Source organism: Nannospalax galili, unplaced genomic scaffold (assembly GCF_000622305.1).
Source record: "Nannospalax galili isolate Female #2095 unplaced genomic scaffold, S.galili_v1.0 scaffold441, whole genome shotgun sequence".
NCBI lineage: Eukaryota > Metazoa > Chordata > Mammalia > Rodentia > Spalacidae > Nannospalax > Nannospalax galili.
This window is the reverse complement of record NW_008348089.1, coordinates 9,238,675-9,259,354: the sequence shown is the minus strand read 5'-3', so window position 1 is coordinate 9,259,354 and position 20,680 is coordinate 9,238,675. Positions and strand designations below refer to the sequence as shown.

The 20,680-nt window shown below is 40.2% G+C and overlaps 3 protein-coding genes across 4 annotated transcripts in view; 2 read left to right on the top strand and 1 right to left on the bottom strand.

Moving 5' to 3' along the window:
• The first annotated feature begins 2,064 nt into the window (after nucleotides 1-2,064).
• On the top strand, nucleotides 2,065-4,393 carry Pyurf (PIGY upstream reading frame). Its single transcript, XM_008844645.3, has 2 exons — nucleotides 2,065-2,334; nucleotides 4,229-4,393. The coding sequence occupies exons 1-2, from the start codon at nucleotides 2,126-2,128 to the stop codon at nucleotides 4,368-4,370; spliced, it is 351 nt and encodes a 116-aa protein (XP_008842867.1). The 5' UTR covers nucleotides 2,065-2,125; the 3' UTR covers nucleotides 4,371-4,393.
• Nucleotides 4,394-4,430: 37 nt separating this feature from the next.
• Pigy (phosphatidylinositol glycan anchor biosynthesis class Y) lies at nucleotides 4,431-4,909 on the top strand. Its single transcript, XM_008844644.2, is given in 3 exon segments — nucleotides 4,431-4,503; nucleotides 4,506-4,560; nucleotides 4,562-4,909. Coding segments are annotated over 3 exon segments (216 nt in total). The 3' UTR covers nucleotides 4,650-4,909.
• Nucleotides 4,910-12,458: 7,549 nt separating this feature from the next.
• The window catches only part of Herc5 (HECT and RLD domain containing E3 ubiquitin protein ligase 5), a 60,665-nt gene continuing 52,443 nt past the window's right edge, over nucleotides 12,459-20,680 (bottom strand). Inside the window, exons 19-23 of one of the 2 annotated variants that reach the window (XM_008844671.3) lie at nucleotides 19,937-20,003; nucleotides 18,176-18,246; nucleotides 15,732-15,915; nucleotides 15,544-15,646; nucleotides 12,459-12,730 (exon numbers count right to left, since the gene is read on the bottom strand). In XM_008844671.3, coding sequence (XP_008842893.1) covers nucleotides 12,525-12,730; nucleotides 15,544-15,646; nucleotides 15,732-15,915; nucleotides 18,176-18,246; nucleotides 19,937-20,003 — 631 coding nt within the window. In that variant the 3' untranslated portion in view covers nucleotides 12,459-12,524. The remainder of the gene's footprint in view (nucleotides 12,731-15,543; nucleotides 15,647-15,731; nucleotides 15,916-18,175; nucleotides 18,247-19,936; nucleotides 20,004-20,680) is intronic. The other variant, XM_029569085.1, reaches the window with a different exon arrangement.

Sequence of the window (20,680 nt, the reverse complement as noted above, 5' to 3'; positions counted from 1 at the left end):
TGGAGGGAGGAATCCAGAGTTGAGACTGTTCCAAAGTACACAAATAGATTACACAGATATGTAAAAGGTTGGCCATTTAAAGTACCTGCTTATAATAATCAGCCACTTAGTGTGTAGGTGAAGCTGCGACCCTACTTAGGGCTACTTCCAATAATATAATCAAGGTACTATTGGAGAATAACTCCCAGATTTTATATAATTGAAAGCATTAAGTCAGATAATGGAAGTTATTTTACTGACAATATTAGGGTGCTCACTCAAGCCTTTTAAATAAATTGTGAACAGCATATTCCCCTGCCATCCTCCCTCCTCTGGTAGAGAGGATGCATCAGACCTTAAAGAAACATTTCTAGGTGTCTGCTTTTCCTCATGTTTCTCTCCTTTCTTTCTTTGTTAAGAAAGGAATGTTTGTACAGTCATACACATCCAACTTCCTGAAAATGACCCCCCTCCTCACTTCCGCCTTCTGCTTTCCTGCTATTTTTCAAACTAGCTAATCAAGAGTGGACTGTGAGGTTGAACCTCAGCTAATAAGAAACAGCCAAGCTCTCTCTTGCCTTAGAGATTAGAAAGCAGAGGCCAGCCTGGCCATGTATATACAGTTTTGCCTTGCCAAGATGCTTTAATTAGAGTGGTGGTCTCTTTTTGAACCTGAACTTATCTCTAACATATTCTTTAACACAGGTTACCACCCTCCCGGAACTTTAGTTTCAGTAGGTACCATTATTAATCCCATTATACAGATAAGGAAACTGAGTTATCCAGCTTGTAAAGAAACTGTTGAGACTGTGAACTAAAGTCTCAGAAAAAGTCTGCATCTTCAAAGCAAATCTTCTGCAAGGTTGATCAACAGATTAGACCTTCAGTGATTATGGAGAGTTTGGAACATTGTAGTTCCAGAGGCTAATTACCATTTATCTTGGGTCATCTTTAGTCCCTAAATAGCCATTCCTTGTCCACCTCTGTTTCTGACTTAACATCCTTTGACTAATAGACAAAAACATTTTGAAAATTATTAATTTACCAGACCACCAGCTTCCACCAACCCAAAGGCTAAGAAGCCTGTCAGATAGCATCTAGGGCCTATAGAATTCCCCCCACTTTTCTATAACCTACTTCTCTGATGTCTATACCAATGCATTTGAGAAGAGTCTTAATTGATGGCTTGTGAAACTGTTACCACTTTGGGACACGGAGTTGGGGATAACCTGAATCTGTATTCCCAGGCCATAGTCATACATATTTGGCTGCAGAATAAACTGTCTCTCATCCCTTTCAAGGTGAGAGTTGTGTTTCTGCATCAACAAGACCCAGGTTCTTGTCTACTACACTACTGTAAAATGAAAATTAAATAGGCATCACTTCCATGCAAACTTGGGATAATTCGAATTGTCCATTTGACTATTGTGCCTGATTATCTGAAATATCAGATTAGTTATTCAGACTGCCTTTAAGTTCACTTTGTGCTTTATAATGCAGCTGAATTCACAAGCTCCAGGTGGTAAGAATCTTCACCTCTCTCAGAGAAGAAGGCTTAAGCCATTCTTTGAAGGTTCTTAAACTTTTTTAATGCCTGGTTAGAGGGGGCCAGGATGTAGGGAGCCTAACAAGGTCGCAGAGACTGTTATAGTAAGATTTACATTAAACAAACTGTTACTTTTAACACACTCAGTATGCCTGTGTTTGAAATTTAAACCATTTACATTTAAATCATTTAAAATAACCATGAAAATAACTCAGAAGCCTAAGACTGTGACTTTGTGGTCCAGTCCCTGGCTCCTTGGCACATCTGTGATTGGCTGGGGTGAAAAGTTGGACACCCGACAGGTTTTCTTAACAGTTTCCTAAATGTGACGGAGTAGCCACTGGACAGCAGGCCGCACCAAGTAGGTACCACTGACCATGGGTCACGGAGTCAATTCACCTTCTGGAACCACAGCACCAGTGCAGTCAAGTCTAGGGAGGTGTTTACTGGAGCACCCCGGAACAAACCTAGCCAGGGGTGGCTGGAGGGGCGGGGCCTGGGCGGTGGCGGGGCGGGGTCTGAGCAGCGGCGGGCGGAGACGGGTCGGCGGGGCTCAAGGAAAGCTGTGGTGCGGCGTACCTAGCGCCGCCTAGTAGCCGGATGGCGGCCATGTTGAGCGCTGTGTGCAGCAGGCTAGCTTGGGCCCCGCGGGCACCCCGCACTGTCTGGGCGCTCACCCGTAGGTGCCTGCAAGCGCCTGGACCCCGGTCCTGTGCCAAGCAGAGCGAGAGGGCGGAGGAGCCACCGCGCACCTTCCACCCGTCGCTGCTGGAGTTCCTCGTGTGTCCGCTCTCCAAGAAGCCGCTGAGGTGGGCCTTGTCCTCCGAGGGCCCGGGGAGGGGATAGATGGGCCGCGCGACCCCCACCGCCAGCAGCCCCGGAGGCCGCCCGGGACCTGTGTTTTGACCGGCTTCTTTTTTTGTCCTTGTGTCTGTGGGCGTCGGAGGCCAGAGGTGTCTAGGCCAGAGGTTAACGCTCCCCGCTTGCTGTGTGTTTTGACAAGGGGCTCCTCACAGAACCGAAGTTAGCCTGACTGGGGCAACCGGCCATCGCTCAGCACGTAACTGCTGAGGATGACAACTCAGGTCTCTAAGCTTGCAGGGCAAGCTTTTGATTGACTTAGCCATCTCCTCAGCCCCTTTGTCTCGTCACCTTTTTATTATTGCTGTTATTTGATTGCTTGATTTTTGAGATAGGCTCTCGTTATTTGGCTTGGACCTTCCTGGAACGCTTTATGTAGCCCAGGCTAGTTTGGCACTTATGGCAATCTAACTGCCTCATCCTCCTGCGTGCAAGACATTATAGGAGTGAACCATCACTCCTGGCCTGTATTTTCTTAAACTGTCTTTTAAGTGATTCCAGTGTACAGCCACATTCATGAACCATTTAGATTGAGGACAAATTCAAAGCAATTACCTATTTCAGACACGAGAAAAATATTGTAGTAGTCCCCAAATTCTTGTGGAAATGCTGTCTGCGAAAACCTGGTATCTGACAGCCCTAAGTGTTAAGTTTGTGGTGAGCTGCCCATTGCTTGTAGTTGTGGGCTAGCTGGTTTTGTAAAGTCATCTTTAGCCTTCAGCTGGTTCCAGGTTACTGAAACAGAATATTGGCACCAGTAGTATTACAAAATGTATAAACGTCAAAATGTGGTTATCTTTGGGAAGTAGATTACTAGCAATTTTTACTTATATTTTCAGCTTCTAGATTTGTTGCCCTGTATGAACAAATTATTCAGTTTCTTGATTTACCTTTTAGCTCTTTGTATAACTAGCCCACGGCTTTCCGGAGTTTCCTTCTCCGTACCCTCTCGTCTTTCTCAAGCTTTCATTTTGCATATTTTGATTTGGTGATTTCTTTCTATTGTATCAGTCAATTTAACATTTACTGTAAACAGGAAATTGGGGGTTCCCCTAGTTTTTGTTCAATTGTAAGTTAACTGGAATGGTTTTAGGGTTGACCATAATAAGGAAGGACTATCTGAATGAAAGGTAGACATCTTTTCTGACTAATATGAAAAATAAACTTTAGGCATACGTTGGGAATTAAGTAAAAAAAATAGAACGAGATAGACTGATTTTAATGGGAACAATTACCGAGTGTAAGAAAATTTTCTAAGAGCAGTGGTTGAATTAACTTAGTGCTTTTAAGATTAAAATTGTAGCGTTTGAGAGCATTGACTGCTCTTGCAGAGGACCCGGGTTCAATTCCCAGCACCCACATGGCGGCTACAAACCGTCCTTATGTCCAGTTCCAGGGGAATCCGAAGCCCTCTTCTGACCTCTGAGGCATTGCATAACACGGGTGCACTCACATACATGCAGGCAATACACTCATACACATAAAAAAATAAATAAATAAAATATTGGGGCTGGAGAGATGGCTCAGTGGTTAAGAACACTTGATTATTCTTGCAGAAGACCCGGGTTTGAGTCCCAGCACCCACATGGCAGCTAACAATTGTCCGAAACTCCAGTTCCAGGGGCTCTGACAACCTCTTTTGTCCTCGGTGGGCACTGCATGACACAGGTGCACTTACATACATGCAGGCAATACACACATACACATAAAAATAATAAATAATATATAGAAAAAATTAAAATTGTTTGGTTAGTAACTCTGTATCTAAAATTGTGCTATTTATTTAACATCAGGCTCTTCCGAGCTTTTTTTCTACAATTCATTTTCCCTTTTCCCTTTCAGGTATGAAGCATCAACAAATGAACTGATTAATGAAGAGCTGGGAATCGCCTATCCAATCATTGATGGGATTCCCAATATGATACCACAGGCAGCAAGGACAATGCATCAGAAGAAAAAGCAGGAGGAAGTGGAACAGCACTAGATAAAAACTTCTTACAACTGCGACTGTTGAATTTTCCTTTGAACATAGGGTGAAGGGTACATGGTCGGGGAGAACGTTCGTCTGCCTACTTTGGCTGTTCTTATTCCATTAATCTTTTTATCAGGACTGTTCTTTCTTTTGTGGAAGAAAATTTCCCACAGTGCTGCACTAGCACAGGCAGTGTTTGTTTTTAGCCCACTCTTGCCAACTTCCACACCAGTGTATGTGTTCTTCTGCCTTCCGACCTGGATGGGTGTTAAACCCTTCAGGCATAATTAGTGCAACCACAGTCAAGATAATGTATATAGTAACAGGAGTCTTGGGCAAATATCTGTGGATACTCTAGATACAAACCCATTTGGTTTATAGGAAGGCTGCGTTGTCTTTCTCTCAAGCTTAGAACTATGGGGCACACTGCAGCTTTTTTGTACTTTCGTTCTGCCCTCATTTTTTTTAAAGATTTTCACTTACAGCTACTGTATCTGAAGAAACATTAGAACAAAATGTCTCAATGGAGATTAACACCTTTAGTCATCTGAGGACATTTCTCATTCCATTTATTTAACACTTACTAATTTTGTTTAGCTTCAAGATCAATGGGAAATCTATATGTAAGTACTTAGACCAATTCTAAGTTTATAAAATTACCTTACCGGGGCATGGTGGCACACACCTTTAATCTCAGCACTTGGGAGGCAGAGGCAGGTGAATCTCTGTGAGTTCGAGGCCAGCCTGGTCTCCATAGTCTAGGCTGGCTGGGACTACAGGAAGATCCTGTCTCAAAAAGACCAAAAACTAAAGTAAAATTAAAATTACCTTAATTTGGCATCAGGTGCTTACATCAAAACTAAAAGATGTTGACAGTTTACCATAAAACCCAGTTTTCATGGGATGAGGGTGCTTGTTTGGTTTTGTTTTTGTCTCAAGGGTATGGCATTAAAAGAAAAATATAGAAATACTTATACTTCTGTTTTATAGAGGCACTTAATACCCAAAATAGAATTATTCTCAGTGAGTACCTTGGGTAGGGATGGGAAGCTAATTGTGTCCTTTTGAGTTTAGAACCATGTTTCAAGGCACACTCCCAAATTTTCATGCCCTGGGAAATTTTAGTTGCTCTAATACTCTTTTTTTTTGTTTGTTGGTTGGTTTTTTTTTTTTTTTTTTTTTTTTTTTTTTTTTAAGTCATGTGTCATCACACCTGATTTTCTAGAACTTTTAGGAGAACTGAGAGAGGATGTCACAGTTACTATTTTGGAAGCTTAGCATGAGTGTTTGAATCCTACTCTAAAGAAATATAAGAATTGGTTATTAATTTAATTGGTTATATATACTCTAACCCAAGGCTTTAGCTATCTAGGCAAACATGTAGTTACTGAACTTCCCTGTCCCTAATTTACTTAACTTTTTTACATTTATGACTGGGGGCATGTGCAGAGGTCACTAGACAACTTTGTAGGATTGATTCTCCTTTCCATAATGTGGGTTGTGGGGATCAAACTCAGGTGGTTAGGCTTGGTGGCAAGAGTTTTACCAGCTAAGCCATCTCACTGGCTTCCTAATTGATTCTTTTCCTCTCTTCCCTCTCCTTTTCCTTGGCTGCCCTGGAACTCACTACTAGACCAGGCTAGCTTCACACTCAGAGCTCTTCCTGCCTCTGCCTCTTTGGCACTGAGATTAAAGGTGTGCACCGCCATGCCCAGCCCTCTAATTGATCTTAATTAGCACCCAAAAGTAGTTTAATCAAAGATTTAGATTTTCTTCCTATCAACAAAAAATTAAAACAGATGTTTTCTATTGTATTAAGTTAGTATATTAACTATCACTTTCTTAAATTATCCAATAGCAGTATGCAAGTGAACTAGAAAGCTATGGAGCTTTTTAGTCGTTTCTTGAGGTGGAGTTGTTTTTAACCCTGAATCTCACATTTAGCCCACTGAGAACTGTGGACAATGTAGATGAACACGTTTGTAGATAAAGTACTATAATCTGATAAGTCAGTTGCAGCTTTTGAAATTTAAGCATTTTTGGAAGTTGACAAGTTGTTTCTGAGGGAGCTCAGTATTCTCTCACTAACAGACTGTACAAGCTGCACCAGGTTTGGTTATTGGCATATAAACATGTAGTCTTTAATCTTAAACTAAGGGAAAGAAGCACCATTTTACAGATGAGGACAAGCAAAGCAAGAGTCACTTGAGCCAGCATGGTGGAGCTCACATGAAGTCCTAGCACTTAAGAGGATCAGGAGTTCAAGGACAGCTGCAGCCAGGAAACCATTTATCAGAGCCCTAAGTAAGCTCATTGGGTCACCAAAAAAGAAGAAAGTAGAAAGGGAATAGGAGAAAGTGGATCAGTGGGAGAGAGTAAGGGGAATGTGGTGAACAAGATCAAAATACATTATGTACATGTTCGAAGTATGAAGCCCATTATGCATGATTAACATGCTAATAAATTACTTAGAACAAGTAGGCAGATTGGCCACCAGACAAATGTAGATACCCACTTTTAATTTTTTTGTATTTGAATAAACTTTGAAGGGAACATGCCCCCTCTCCCCCCAAAAAAGGTTTTAAGCTGACCTAATTAAGTGGGCACACCATGACACATTGCCTTTATGTTCAAGTAATAAAAATACTTTCACCTACATCAGGCTTCAATTCAGTACATTTTCTAAAGAATGATGTTACCTTTTTTGTTTTCAAGACAGGGTCTCCTTGTAGTCCCAGCTGGCATGGATCTCAGAGATCTGCCCACCCCTGCCTCCCTGTTCTGGGGGATTGAAGGCTTGTGCCATCATGCCTAGCTAGGGTACTTTTTTTTAAATATATGATTTTATTGTTCCAGTAGTAATTGGTTTAAATTATTTTCAATCTTTCATTCATAATTATAAAACATGACTTGAGACTGGTGACATACAGTGCATCTAATGAGCTAAAAATTGTATTATACTCTTTGACATATCGAATGTACCCTAACACATAGATAATAATGGGACTTTGTTATCAATTAGTGAAACTGGCTCCTCATTGGTTTTCAAGCTCCTTGACAAGAAGACCTCTGAGATCTTCCATAACCCCTTGGTGTAGAGGTTATAAAGGAGGCACAGTGGTAGGGTAACATAATCAGATTTATACCAAGTATGAGAGTATGAGTTTATTCCATGATGACTAATAAAGGCATGTTTGTTTTGTTTTGTTTTGCCATTTTGGCCTCTTAGAAGTATTTGCTGAAACAGAAAACAACAGTAGTAGTTAAACCTCTGATGGCTCAGCTCAGTGGTTGAATGCTTACAGCTCTTTGGAGGACCTAAGTTCAGTTCCCACCACCTGTGTGGAGTGGCTCACAACTGCCTGTAACTCCAGCTCCTATAGTTCTCATACCATCTTCTGGCCTCCATGGGCACAGACACAAATAATAAAAACAAATCTTTGGAGGGTGGCAGGAAACTGATGCAAGTACAAATACCTGCTGGAACTAGAAATCCTCCTTTGTAAAAAGGATTATAAAACATGACTTGAGACTGGTGACATACAATGCATCTAATGAGCTAAAAATTGTATTATACTCTGACACATCGAATCTACCATAACACATAGATAAAATTATATAAAATCCTTAGGATCAGGGCTGGGGAGATAGCTCAGTGGGTAAAAACACTTGCTGCTCAAGCATGAGGACCTGAGTTCAAATACCTAGAACCCAAAAAGCTGAGTGTGGTCACACACCCCAATAACCCAACACCATAGTGCAAAGAAGGATAGCTGGGGCTTGCTGCTTGCCAGCCTCGTTCAGGTTCTGTGTGAGGCCCTGCCTCGGTGGAATAAGGCAGAGAATGATAGAGCAGGCCATCTGATGGTTGCCTCTGGCCTCCATGTGCACACACATGTGCACACCACAAATATATATACCACACAAAAAAATTGAGGATCAAGTTAAAATTTGCATGTGAAAATATAAAGAAATAATACTGATTTGTATGATGGCATTGTTGAATTGCTGCAGACCAGTTCCCTAATGAAACAGGCCTACATGGTTAAAATTACAAAACAGAAACTGTCCCATGGACATAGAACAACTGAAACATTTAAGAAAGCCTCAGCCAGAACAGTGAGTTAGTTTGCGGCATCTGGACCACCAACCACTTCTTATCCTCTTGGTTCAGAGTGATGGCCACTCCAGAAGGGTGTGGCTGAGAACAGAGGACTCTCCCCATCAGTTCTCAGATGAACATTAAAGTAGCTCCTGGGAGCTTCAGGTCAGAAGAATAGTCAATATGTAATTATACACGTATTTCTCCAACTGATTTGTAAAACAGTTGTAGAAAACTATAATTGTGTTGGGGGCTTATACAACACTCTTGTTATTAACTCTGCATGGAAAATTGATGTGGGCAAAGCTGTAATTACAGAGCAAGCAGATGATACCAGGTAGTAACTTGCATTCACAGTAACACAGAAGAGAATCAGAAAACAAAGAAGAAAGTTAATACAATCAATGCTCTAAGCTTTTTTCAGACAGTTCTCATGTGTCATAGGCATTATAGACTGGCCAACAGCTCAGTATGAAGACAGCGATGAACTTGGACTGCTGATCTTTCTACCTTCTTCCCAAATACTGGGATTCCAGGCATGCACCACCATGCTCGGTGGTAGGGACTGAACTTAGGGTGTCATGCATGCTAAGCAAGCAGTCTGCCAACTGAACTACGTTCCTATCCCCCATGTTTGCTTTTTACTTCCTATCTCTCTTTAAGACATATCAAGTTATGTAATTATTACAAAGTATTAGATTTTTAATATTAGGACGCACTGTGCCCTAGCAATAATAGTACAAAAAGAGGGCAAAGGGAATAAAGCTACAGAAAAGTAATGTTTCTGTCTGCATTCTTATGAATGGATCTGAATTTGTAATAGATGTTTTAGATCCTCATACACTGTTGGCAAAGAACATAAAATGCTGCGAACTTCTTTTTTCCCTTCAGGTATCAGGTCTTTAAACATATTTGTATTGATTCTTTGAGAATATCATAAATGTACTTTGACCATGAGACCCCCCCCACCTCCACCCTAATCCTGTCCGTGATTTCGCGTCCTCTAGTATTTTCTTTTATTAAAGGCCTATTGAGGCTAATTTGTGTTTCCCCAATGCTCTTGGATGTGGATCCAGCCCTTAGAGCCTGATCAACCTACCAGATTTCACACCCTCAAACTGACTCCCTCTCCCAGCAGCTATCAGTTGTCAGTAGTTTCTCAGCTAGGGCTGGGGCTTCTTGCCCACCTCCCCCATCCATACTGTGTTTCGGTCTGGCTTGGGCTCGCACAGGTCTTGTGCATGCTGTCACATGTGCAACTGCCCTGTTGTGTCCGTAACTGCTTCCTTGTATTCATCCATCACCTCTTGTCTCTTGCAATCTTTCTGCCCCTCTTCTGCAATGATCCCTGAGACTTGGGAGGTGATGGTGTGATACAGATGTCTCATTTAGGGCTAAGCACTCTGCAGTGTCTTGCTCTCAGAGACCAGTTGTGGGTCTCTGTGTCAGTCACCATCTGCTGCAAGAAAAAGTTTGGCAAGAGTTGAGAGATGCACTAACAGGTCTGGTGGAAATCACAGGTTCAGGTCTGCCGAATTCTTAAGAAAATTGCTGTACATTTTTAGGTTTACAGTTGAATTATTACAGTTATACAATATTGTACTCAGTATAAACCCTATAAGACATAAAATTAAATCTTTTTTAACCTTTTAAAAAGATCTCCATTTCATTATTAAAATGCAGAGTTTCATACAGAAAACTTCATTTTTAATGCAATTGACATTAAGATGTTTACACATGCATTTCTAATCTCTATCAGATTATTACTAGTCACAGTCAATTATTTTCTGAGCTCCTTGGCATCTGAGGATGGATATAAAATCAGGTAGATTTCAATGATAATGTTTTTCACATCTAATTATTAAGGAGCAAATTTTTATGCTTTGAAGAATTGTTTTTTAAATCTTTTAAATTTATATGCCCACTTCCCAGGTAGCACCCTCCCGTAGTCTCCCTCCCCCTACTAGAGCCCTTATACTCTGATATCCCTGCTACTGTCTGCTGTGTTGTCGGCACCCCAGCTAATCCCCACTACTTGTCCATCTGGTGAATCTAGTTAGCCTATCTAGAGGTCATAGTATTTTTATAACCATGAATCATTAGCTCTCCATACAAATATGTGTCTATCTCTTTTACCCTAATCTGTATGTATCTGATTATTACTAGTCATAATTGGTTGCACTTGGATCCGTGGCACTTGTGTATGTCTATAAAGTCATCGGGCAGATTTCAATGGTATTGTTTATCACCTCTACTAATTAGCATGACATAAATTTCCATGCTTCCTCCTCAAATATAATGCATTTAAAAAAATTTTTTGTTTGTTTGTGTGTGTGTGTGTGTATCACACAGACCATCCCAAACCATCTCATTCGACTATATACCCACTTCCCAGATAGCACCCTCCCCCTTTCCAAGTTTTGTCCTTGTCCCTGCTAGTGAAAAGTCTCTACTTGGAGATGGCTGTTGTCTTCTACATCTGCCGCTAGATGGCACTTGTGGCTAACTCATAAGATGTGCAACCAAGCACTGGGAAGGAACAACCACAAAGGAAAAACGCTGAGCTAGGTTGCCACATCCCACAAACATTTATGTGGCATTTACTGGAATGCCAGGACAGCCAAAAATGAGCGGGGATAACACAGAGGGGAAGGCAGGACTGAAGAGAGGAGCTGTTGTGGTTTGAATGAGAAGTGTCCACCATAGGCTCAAGCATGCGAATACTTGGTATATGGCCCCCAGCTGTTTGAGGAGGTCATGGAATCCCTAGAGGGTGCACCCTTGCAGAGGAAGCACATCACTGGGGACCAGCTTTGAGAATTCATAGCCTTTTCCCACTTCCAGTTTGCTGTCTTTCTGTTTCCTGGGTGTGCTTGAAGATGTGCGCTCTCAATTTTTTTTCTCCAGCTGATTCTTGCCATGGTGGACTCTTATCCCTCTGAAACCATAAGCCAAATAAACTCTTCTATAAGTTGCCTTCGTCATGGTATGCTATCACAGCAACAGAAAAGTAGCTAATACAGGTGGAGGAGGCAAAGGCTGGGAAGGAGGAGGATTCCCGGCAGAAGAAAACACATGCCTGAAAACAGGGAGGAGAATGTGACCTAAGATGCCTCAGTGGGTAAAGCTGCTTGCTACCATGTTTAGGGACCTAGTTCAATCCTCAGGACCCCATGTAGAAGGTGAGAACTAACTCCAGCAAGCTGTCCTCTGACCTCCATGTACATGAGAGCCCAAGCATGCATACACACATGCACACACACACACACACACACACACACACACACATGCATAATTTACAAAACAAAACTAGAATGCAGTGAAATGGTGGGATCTGAGGCTGGAGCTGTTCTCAGGACACAGAGAGAAGGATCTGGGAGCTATGACTGTTGACAATATCAGATCTCTACATATGCCACAGTGACAACTTATGAGAGTTGGTTCTCTCCTTCCACCATGTCAGTTCTAGGGATGGAGCTCAGGTCATCAGCCTTGGCAGTCAGTGCCTTTACTCAATGAGCCATCTCGCCAGTTCCATGTTTTATTTCTTTAGTGTTCTTTGTACATTGTAGAAAGAAAACAAATTATTCATCTCACACACACACTTTGCAAATATTTTCTCCAAGTCTGTGGCTTTTTATCCTTCTGACTTTCCAAGATCAGAACTTTTTAATTATAATGACATTCAGTTGATCAATTTGTTCTTACATGGATCATGCATGATTTTAGTGTTGGATATGAGAAATTTTTATGTAACTCAAAGTAGCAAAGATTTTTCTCTTGTTTCTAGATGTTTTACAATTAGAGAGGAACTGGTATGAGTTTTTGAAAATCACTATTCACCTGCTAAGTATGGTAAATGGAGGAAACAGCAACAGTAAAGTACAGTAACGAACCCTTTAAATCAGGCAGGTAGCCATGTGGGAGACAAAGCCTCATGAATTTGATAATTGATAGAGCAATTCTCAAAGAACAGATTAATGTACTGGACTTCCATGTTAATTTTTTGAGTTAATTTTATTTTTGAAATTTTTTTCAAGAAAGGTAAGGAGTGAGATGCCAGGTCAGCCAAATCCTCTGCTGTTGCTGATGGCTCCCTGCAGCGCTTCTTCTACTCTCTCCATTGTAGAGTATTTAGGAAGGAGGAGAATACTAAAACACGTCTGTGCTCTTACTGGATCGTTTTCACTCCAGTTTTCAGGACAGCAAAATGTTATTTTCATATTGCTTAAATCTTTTATTGGTAATCTGTCAGTTCCTGTAAGAAACACTAAAAAGAATAGTAAGATTGAATGACTTACTCCCATGAACACTATTATTTTTCTTTCTTTTTTTTCTTTTTTTTTTTTTGGTCTTTTTGAGACAGGGTCTCCCTGTAGCCCCAGCTGACCTGGAACTTACTGTGTAGACCAGGTTGGCCTCAAACTCACAGAGATCCACCTGCCACTGCCTCCCGAGTGCTGAGATTAAAGGCACGTGCCACCACGCCCGACAGTATTTCTTTTTAAAAAAAATATTTTATTTTTGTTTTATGTATATGAGTGTATTGCCTACATGTGTGTGAGTGCACTTGTGTCATGCAGTGCCTGTGGAGTTCAGAAGAGGGCGTCAGATCTCCTGGAACTGGAGTTACCGACGGTTGTTAGCTGCCACATGGGTGCTGGGAATTGAACCCAGGTCCTCTGCAAGAGCAGTCCTCTTAACCTTTGAGCCATCTCTCCAGCCTTAGTATTTCTTTTTAAATAGAGAAATTAAGTTCATTGAAAATACTTTACCTAAGGCCCACAGGCAAAATCTTAACAGTGCATTGTGGGGGGTAGGTGGGTGGGAATCTAACACAGTCACTGCCTTCAAGCAACTTAAAATCTGATTGGAAAAATAGTAGTCCCCTTTATCTGTAGGGCATTAAGTTCTGAGTCTTCAGTGGTGGCCTCAAAATGTGGATAGTATCAAGTCACATATAGAGTGTATTTTTTCTATACATACACACTTTTAATAGACTTTTAACTTTTTACAGCAAAGAAACACTTTATGATTTCTCTTAAGCATATCAAAATTGCCAGCATCATTACTCATGTACTTTAGACTCATAATTAAGTAAAATAATGGTTACTTGAACACAGCACTGTGATACTTCCATGTCAATCTGAAAAACTAAGACAAGTACCTAATGAGCAGGTAATTTAGGGGTCTGAAGACAAAAGTTTATATACAAAAGAAATGGTTTATATCTTGAGCAAAAGAGATTAAGATGGCACGTGATTTCACCATAAATGTATTAAATGTTTGTTTCTGAAATTTCCCATTTAATATTTTTAGACTGTGGGTAGCCTGCAGATTAAGTGAAACTGTGGAAAGGGAAACCACAGATAGGAGGGGGCAAATACCGTTAGATTCTTGTGTAGAAAAAGACAAGTAGCAAGAGAAGATGTGGAAGGCGTAAGCCAGCCAAGGAAGAAACAAGCAAGTGCCCTGAAAACAAATGTAGAAGCGCTACAGAGCAGAGAGAGCAGGACAAACTGAGAAACTGAGGAAATGTCTAAGAGTTCAGAAAAAGCTGGACCGTTAAGGACGGAAAGATTTAGAGAAGAAGCAAGGCTCAAGGTGGGGGAAGGAACACTGGAGAAAGTCCAGGGTGGGAGGGTGCGAATGAGCACAGGGTTGTGTAGGTAATGGAGCTGTTGGGCTGAGGCAAAGATTTTCTTTAGGAGTACCGGAAGGCAAGCTGTTGGGATTCGTATGTTTGAATACCTTCCAACATATTCATGCTATTCATAAAAAATAAGAAAAAGATAAATGTTTTTCAGAAGCAAGGACTCAGAGTCACAAGAAAGCCACAGGGTGAACATAAAACTGAGCTCAGAATTTGTGGAGTTAAAACAGGCTTGGAGAGCTGGGTGTGGTGGTGCATGCCTTTAATCCAGTACTCCCGAGGCTGAAGCAGGCAGATCTCTGTGAGATCAAGGCCAGCCTGGTCTCCATAGGCCAGCTGGGGCTATAGGGAGACCCTGTCTCAAAACAAACAAACAAACAAGCAAACAAACAAAAAACAGACTTAGAAACACAAGTAGAGGGGCTGGAGAGATGGTTCCGCAGTTAAGAGCACTGACTGCTCTTGCAGAGGACTCAGGTTCCATCCCCAGCACCCACATGGTGCCTGACAACTGGCCGTAGCTCCAGTTCCAGGGGAATCTAACATTCTACTCTGTGGGTATTGCACGACACAGGTGCACTTTTAATACATGCAGACAATGCACTCGCACACATAAAAATAATAAAATATTTTTTAAAAAAGAAAAGAAGTTGAAAAGCTTGTGTGCAGTAATAGTAGACACAACAATAAAGATATAACAATGGGAAAAATTAGCTAAATAAACTATCTCAGGAAACCCTACATGGCTGAATAACTGAGTGATAACAAGAGCTACAAACAGAATGAATGCTCAGGATTTATAGTGGAGAAGTTGAATGTGAAAGCAGTGGGCAGGGATGAAGTCACGGGGGGGGGGGGATCATCTATCTTAAAACATGACTTTGATCTGGAATGGAGAGAACACTCACCTGTACTGGAAAGTGACTTTGATACTATGATTTGTTATAGATGGCATCTGTCTTAAGTAAGATTAAAATTTTTTTTTTTATTTTTTGGTCTTTTCTGAGACAGGGTCTCCCTGTAGGCCCAGCTGACCTGGAACTCGTTACGTAGACCAGGCTGGCCTTGAATTCACAGAGATCTGCCTGCTTCTGCCTCCCCAGTGCTGGGACTAAAGGCGTGTGCTACCATGCCCAGATTAAATGAGATTTATTTTTACCCCTTTAAAAAGACAGCATTAGAGGGGCTAGAGAGATTGCTCAGGTTAAGAGCACTGACTGCTCTTGCAGAGAACCCAGGTTCCAGTCTCAGCACCCACATGGCAGCTAACAACTGTCCAGTTCCAGGGGATCTGATGCCCTCTTCTGACCTTCACAGGTATTACCTGACACGGGTGTACTAACCATACATGCAGGCAATTCACTTATATACATAAAAATAAAAATAATGTAAAAATATTTTTACAAAGACAGCATTAGAGATGTACTTACCAAGGAACTTTCTCTTTTCTTCCAGAGTCAATTTGTGTAAAGCCTTCCAAAACATCACTATAGTGGGATGTGAATGGTGGAATCCTTGTCCATAAATTGCATTCTAAAGAAAATAATGAAAAAAAAAAGATATTCAGGAAGAGGAAACAAAACTGAAGTTAATCAACTTACCCTTTTTGGCAACATACCTTTTCAAATGCTTCCCAATCATAATCTGTGTTTCCAACAATCATATGCTTCAGTTCCTCAGGATGAAAAAATTCTATAATCTCCTTGTCACACACTTTATAAAATCCTCTCTCAAATTCTTCATAAACCATTTTTACAGAGATGTTGAAGATATAATCCACACACTTAGAAACATAGTCTTTCCTTTCATAAAACAACAAAAAGTTTCAATTACCATAATAACTTGAAAAATTGGTAGCTAAATCTAAAATCTTGAACACCCAACAGTTAATAACCATGAACTGTTACAATTATCTTTTGTATGTGGTACTGTTTATCCAATGATAAACCCAGGGCTTCGTGCATAATAGACAAACATCTTCCTACTGAGTTACATTCCCAGTCTGTTTTAAATTTTATTTTAAGAAAGGCAAGAGCCAGGACTGGAGAGGTGGGTCAGTGATTAAGAGCACTGACTGCTCTTGCAGAGGACCCGGGTTCAGTTCCCAGCACCCTCATGGTGGCTACAAACCATCCCTAACTCCAGTTCCAGCAGAATCCGAAGCCCTCTTCTGACCTCCACGGCATTGCACAACATGGGTGCACTTGCATACATGCAGGCAATACACTCGTACACATAAAATAAAAATAATAAATAAAATATTTTTAAAAAAGGCAAGAGCCAAGTTGCCCAGGTTGGTATTGAGCTTGCAATCCTCTTGCTTTTGCCTGTTGAGCAGTTAAGATTACACACATGTACCATTTTATCTGACTGTAGTTACTTTTTGTAGATTATCTAATTTAATATTGACAATTCCCTCAGGCATATTCGCATATTATGAACATGTAAGAAAAAGAACCAGATACAATGATGTTAAATAACTGATCATAGTCACACAGGTAAGAGAATCAATGCTGAGATCAGAATAGTAGAGCCTTGTAATAAAAGCCTAAACTGCTAATGGTAAGCATGTTTGAGAGATGGTGTGAATTTCATATTTTATTTTATGCTCTTATGAGTAACCTGAATCATGATGAACTACTGTTATTGGTGGTTAAATACAAATGAAAAAGTGATTTCCACTTTGAGCTAGGATGAAGCAGTTGATGGCAGACAGAGCCTCTAAGAGTAGAGCTAAGCTCTACCTAGGTTTTAAGGGGCTGGAGAGATGGCTCAGCGGTTGAGAGCACTAACTGCTCTTGCAGAGGACCCGTGTTCAATTCCCATCACCCACATGGTGGCTATGAACCATCCTTAACTCCAGTTCCAGGGGAATCTAAAGCCCTCTTCTGATCTATGTGGCATTGCATGGCATGGGTACACTCACATACATGCAGGCAATAAACTCATATACATAAAATAAAAAGAATAAAATATTAAAAAGGGTATTCTTTAATATTTTAAATACATACATTCATGGTATCTTCAAATAATTAAAATTTCATTTTTCTTTTCTTTTTCTTTGTGTATGAGTGTTTTGTCTGCATGAATGTAAGTGCACCACATGCATGCAATGCCTGCAGAGGCCAGAAGAGGGTATCTGATCCCTTGGAACTGGAATTAAGGACAGTTGTTAATTGCCATGTGGGTGCTGGGAACCAAACCTGGGTCTTCTGCAAGAGTAGCCAGTGCTCTTAACCTTTGGGCCACCTCTCCAGCCCCAGTATTTATTTGTCGTATAATAATATTTTCACCTTCTTTACTCTGTTTCATTGTACTGGCTGAAGCATCTGGAACAATGCTGCCTAGAAATGGTAGCAGCAGACTGACTTTCTCTTTATCTCAAGTGGAAGTTTTTGGTGTCTCACCATTAAACATAAGATTGACATAAGGATATTACTTTCTATTCCCAGTTTATTAAGAATTTTAATATTAACAAAATGGTCACATTCATATATATTAATAATCAGAAAATTGAAATTTTTAGTGATAAAATTTAATTAGCATAGAAAAAACGCTGTATAATTAAGATTTGTGCAATTTTCTGTATTATAGTGTCATACCGCAACAAAAAGTTTTTAAAAATTAAGAAATTAGAGAAAAAGATTTGGTGTAGACTAGAAATATCACTGCCAATATCTTTCCATTTAATCAGCTGTCTTGGGAAGTCAAGATACTTCGGTAACTTCTATTCTATGTGCCATTTAAGTGTCAGGCATGACAATTGTTACTCCAGGCACAGCATGTACAGTGATAAAGCATGCAAATCAAGTCCCTTTTATGAGAAATGGAGAGGCAAATAAAATCTAAAGCAACATAAGGAAAAGGAAAGACATCTCTTTGAAAGCCATTTTCACTCATTATATATAATGTAAAGTCCATGGTGTAAATGTCTATACGGATTCATATAAGAAACACCAGTTTCTCTGCTTAACTACTAATAAGAACAAAAAATTCTATTAAAAGGGACTTTTAGAGTTTAGCGAGTATAGATATGAATTAAATATTTTTCTTTATACATACTTGTTAGTCTGGTCAACAACTACACAGTTTCCATTAGGAATTAATTCTATATCATTTCTGTCCCAGTGTACCTGTAAACACAAGTGAATTTAGATAACGCCGAAGACAATTCTGAACAATGCATTACTAACACTTTGAAGAATACCTCATCTCCTATAAGATTTTTAAAAGCATAGTTTGTTGCACACAAACAGAACTAGCACTAAAGGTACAAACAAAAAGATTACCATTCACCATGCAGAATGAAAAAGAAATTTCACTTACCTGAACTGATCATATTAAATGAAATTATAAAACTGCCATATCTCAGTATCTTTTTTTTTGTAACTGATTTTTTTTATTCTTTATTTTTTTTCATTACGGCTTTAACATATTCAATAACAATTTCCAGAGCAAGGCTACATCTCTTCCAAAAGTGACTGTAAATTTTTAGGTTCACAGTTGAATTAATACAGTCATACAATATTGAACTCAGTATAAGCCATATTTTTATATAATGCAGATCCCATGTGGTAGATTTGCAAAAATGGCCAGCAATTTCTCCTACCCTATTTTATTTTTAACAATTTAAGATTTTATTTTGTTTTATTATCTTTAAATATTTTATTTATTATTATTACTTTTTTTTAATAGAGCATAGGGTAGGGGTTTATTTACAGAAGAGTGGGCAGCCCACATTTACGGCTGCATCATAATGAGTATGTATTTAAGTCCACACACTGAAATACAGATCCTGTGACCCCCAAGAGCTGCACAAAATGGTGAGAGAGGTGCCTCTTGGTGTTCTTGGCTTATATATCCTTTGCCCCTCCCCTGACATGCAGCTAAGGTCAACTGATTGGGTGGGAGGGGTAACTGACTCCCCCCTTGACTCCTTGATGAGTGTGGGAAGGAGGTGTGACTATAGCTTGCTGGCATAGTGGTCAGAGGACGTTTCCAGTTAACACTCCACCCCTTCCTTTGGCTCTTACATTATTTCCACCAACCTCTTCTGCAAAAGTCCCTGAGCCTTGGAGGGAGTGGTAGGTGTGGAATGATCTTCCTCCCATTGTGGCAAGGCATTGAACTTTTGAGTCCCTGTATCATCTGTTTTCCATGGGCTGTTGGCCAGTTTCAGTGGGATTTTATCTACACCATGTGGAGGCTGGATCCAGACGCTCCCAGGCAGTCTGCTGAGTTCTTAGTGTCTAAGCCAGACAGAGGCCAGAACAGCCACTCTCAGGATTTCTGCTAAGGTTTGTCCTACCCTGATTTTCATTCCATTTTGCAATGTAATTGTGTGATACTCTGGCTATGGCCATGTGAAATGCTTTGCCAGTGGGATCTGGCAGAAGCAGAAACTTTTGTCATTCCATGCCATTTCCTATACTGTTTGTAACCCTGAATCCACCATGAAGGCACCTCAGTGGCCTGGTAGTGGATAAGAGATCATGTGGACAGAGATGAAGCAGCTCCAGCTGAGGTCCCTATAAGCCAACCAAACCATGAGTATCAGGTATGCAAATGAGGTCATTACATACCTTCCAGGCCTGTCTGGAAACTGAAATAATCATGTTTATTGCTTTAACATACTAAATTTTCAAGTCAAGTTGGATGTGACACAGTATATCTAACTGATGAATTCAACTCATTAAAAAATGAGAAAAAAACCTTTTTCGTTAGCATCATTCAGAAATTTGTAAAAGGTGACATGCTGTGGTAAGCATGTAAAGGATTAATCAAAATGAAAACTGATTTATATTTGTAGTTTTTGATACTCACATTAAAGTGGATGTAATATACTTCTCCAAAGTCACTGCTTTCATCATCCAGAAGTGCTTGCAAACTCCTACAAAAATAATTTTGTTAAAAAAGCAATAGTCATGATCACTAGTTACACCACTGCCATGGATAACTTCAATTTTCAACTTCATTAAAGTAGGAAATACCAAGGACATTTGTGAGGCATGCCTTTGGATGTGCCTGGGAGGAAGATTTAAAATGTGGGTACCACCATTCCATGGGCTGGAGTCCCAGACTGTTGAGCTGTAAGAAGATCCAGCCACATGCTCCATGAACTCCAACATGCCTTTCCCACCATGATGGACTGTATTCCCTCAAACTTTGAACCTAAATAAATCCTTGCTTCCTTAAGTTGTTTCTTGTTGTGTATTTGGTCACAGCACTGAGAAAAGTAACTACAACAGACATCTAAGATAAATATCAAGCACATAGCTATTCTCAAGATAAGAAATGAGATACAGAAGACAACATCTATTTCTTTGCCCATTGAGTCTAAAGAAGGCCAATTAAAAGCATGTTTGTCTGCAGGTTCCTGCAGGTTACCCTCCTGATTTGCAGTTCTCAAACTCTTTTTAACACTATTTGGAAGCAATATTTCATTTTGAAACAAAAATTAGCCTGCTATTTTTGTCTGGCTTTTTTTTTTTTTTTTTTAGAGGATGTTTTTATGGTTCCCTTTTTTATTTTTTAAGTTTTATTTAATAACCATGTGACTAGGAGAAA

Coding starts and splice junctions, on each gene's coding strand:
- Pyurf (XM_008844645.3), top strand. CDS start 2,126: ATGGCGGCCATGTTGAGCGCTGTGTGCAGCAGGCTAGCTTGGGCCCCG. Junction 2,335..4,228: donor CTCTCCAAGAAGCCGCTGAG/GTGGGCCTTGTC, acceptor TTTCCCTTTCAG/GTATGAAGCATCAACAAATG.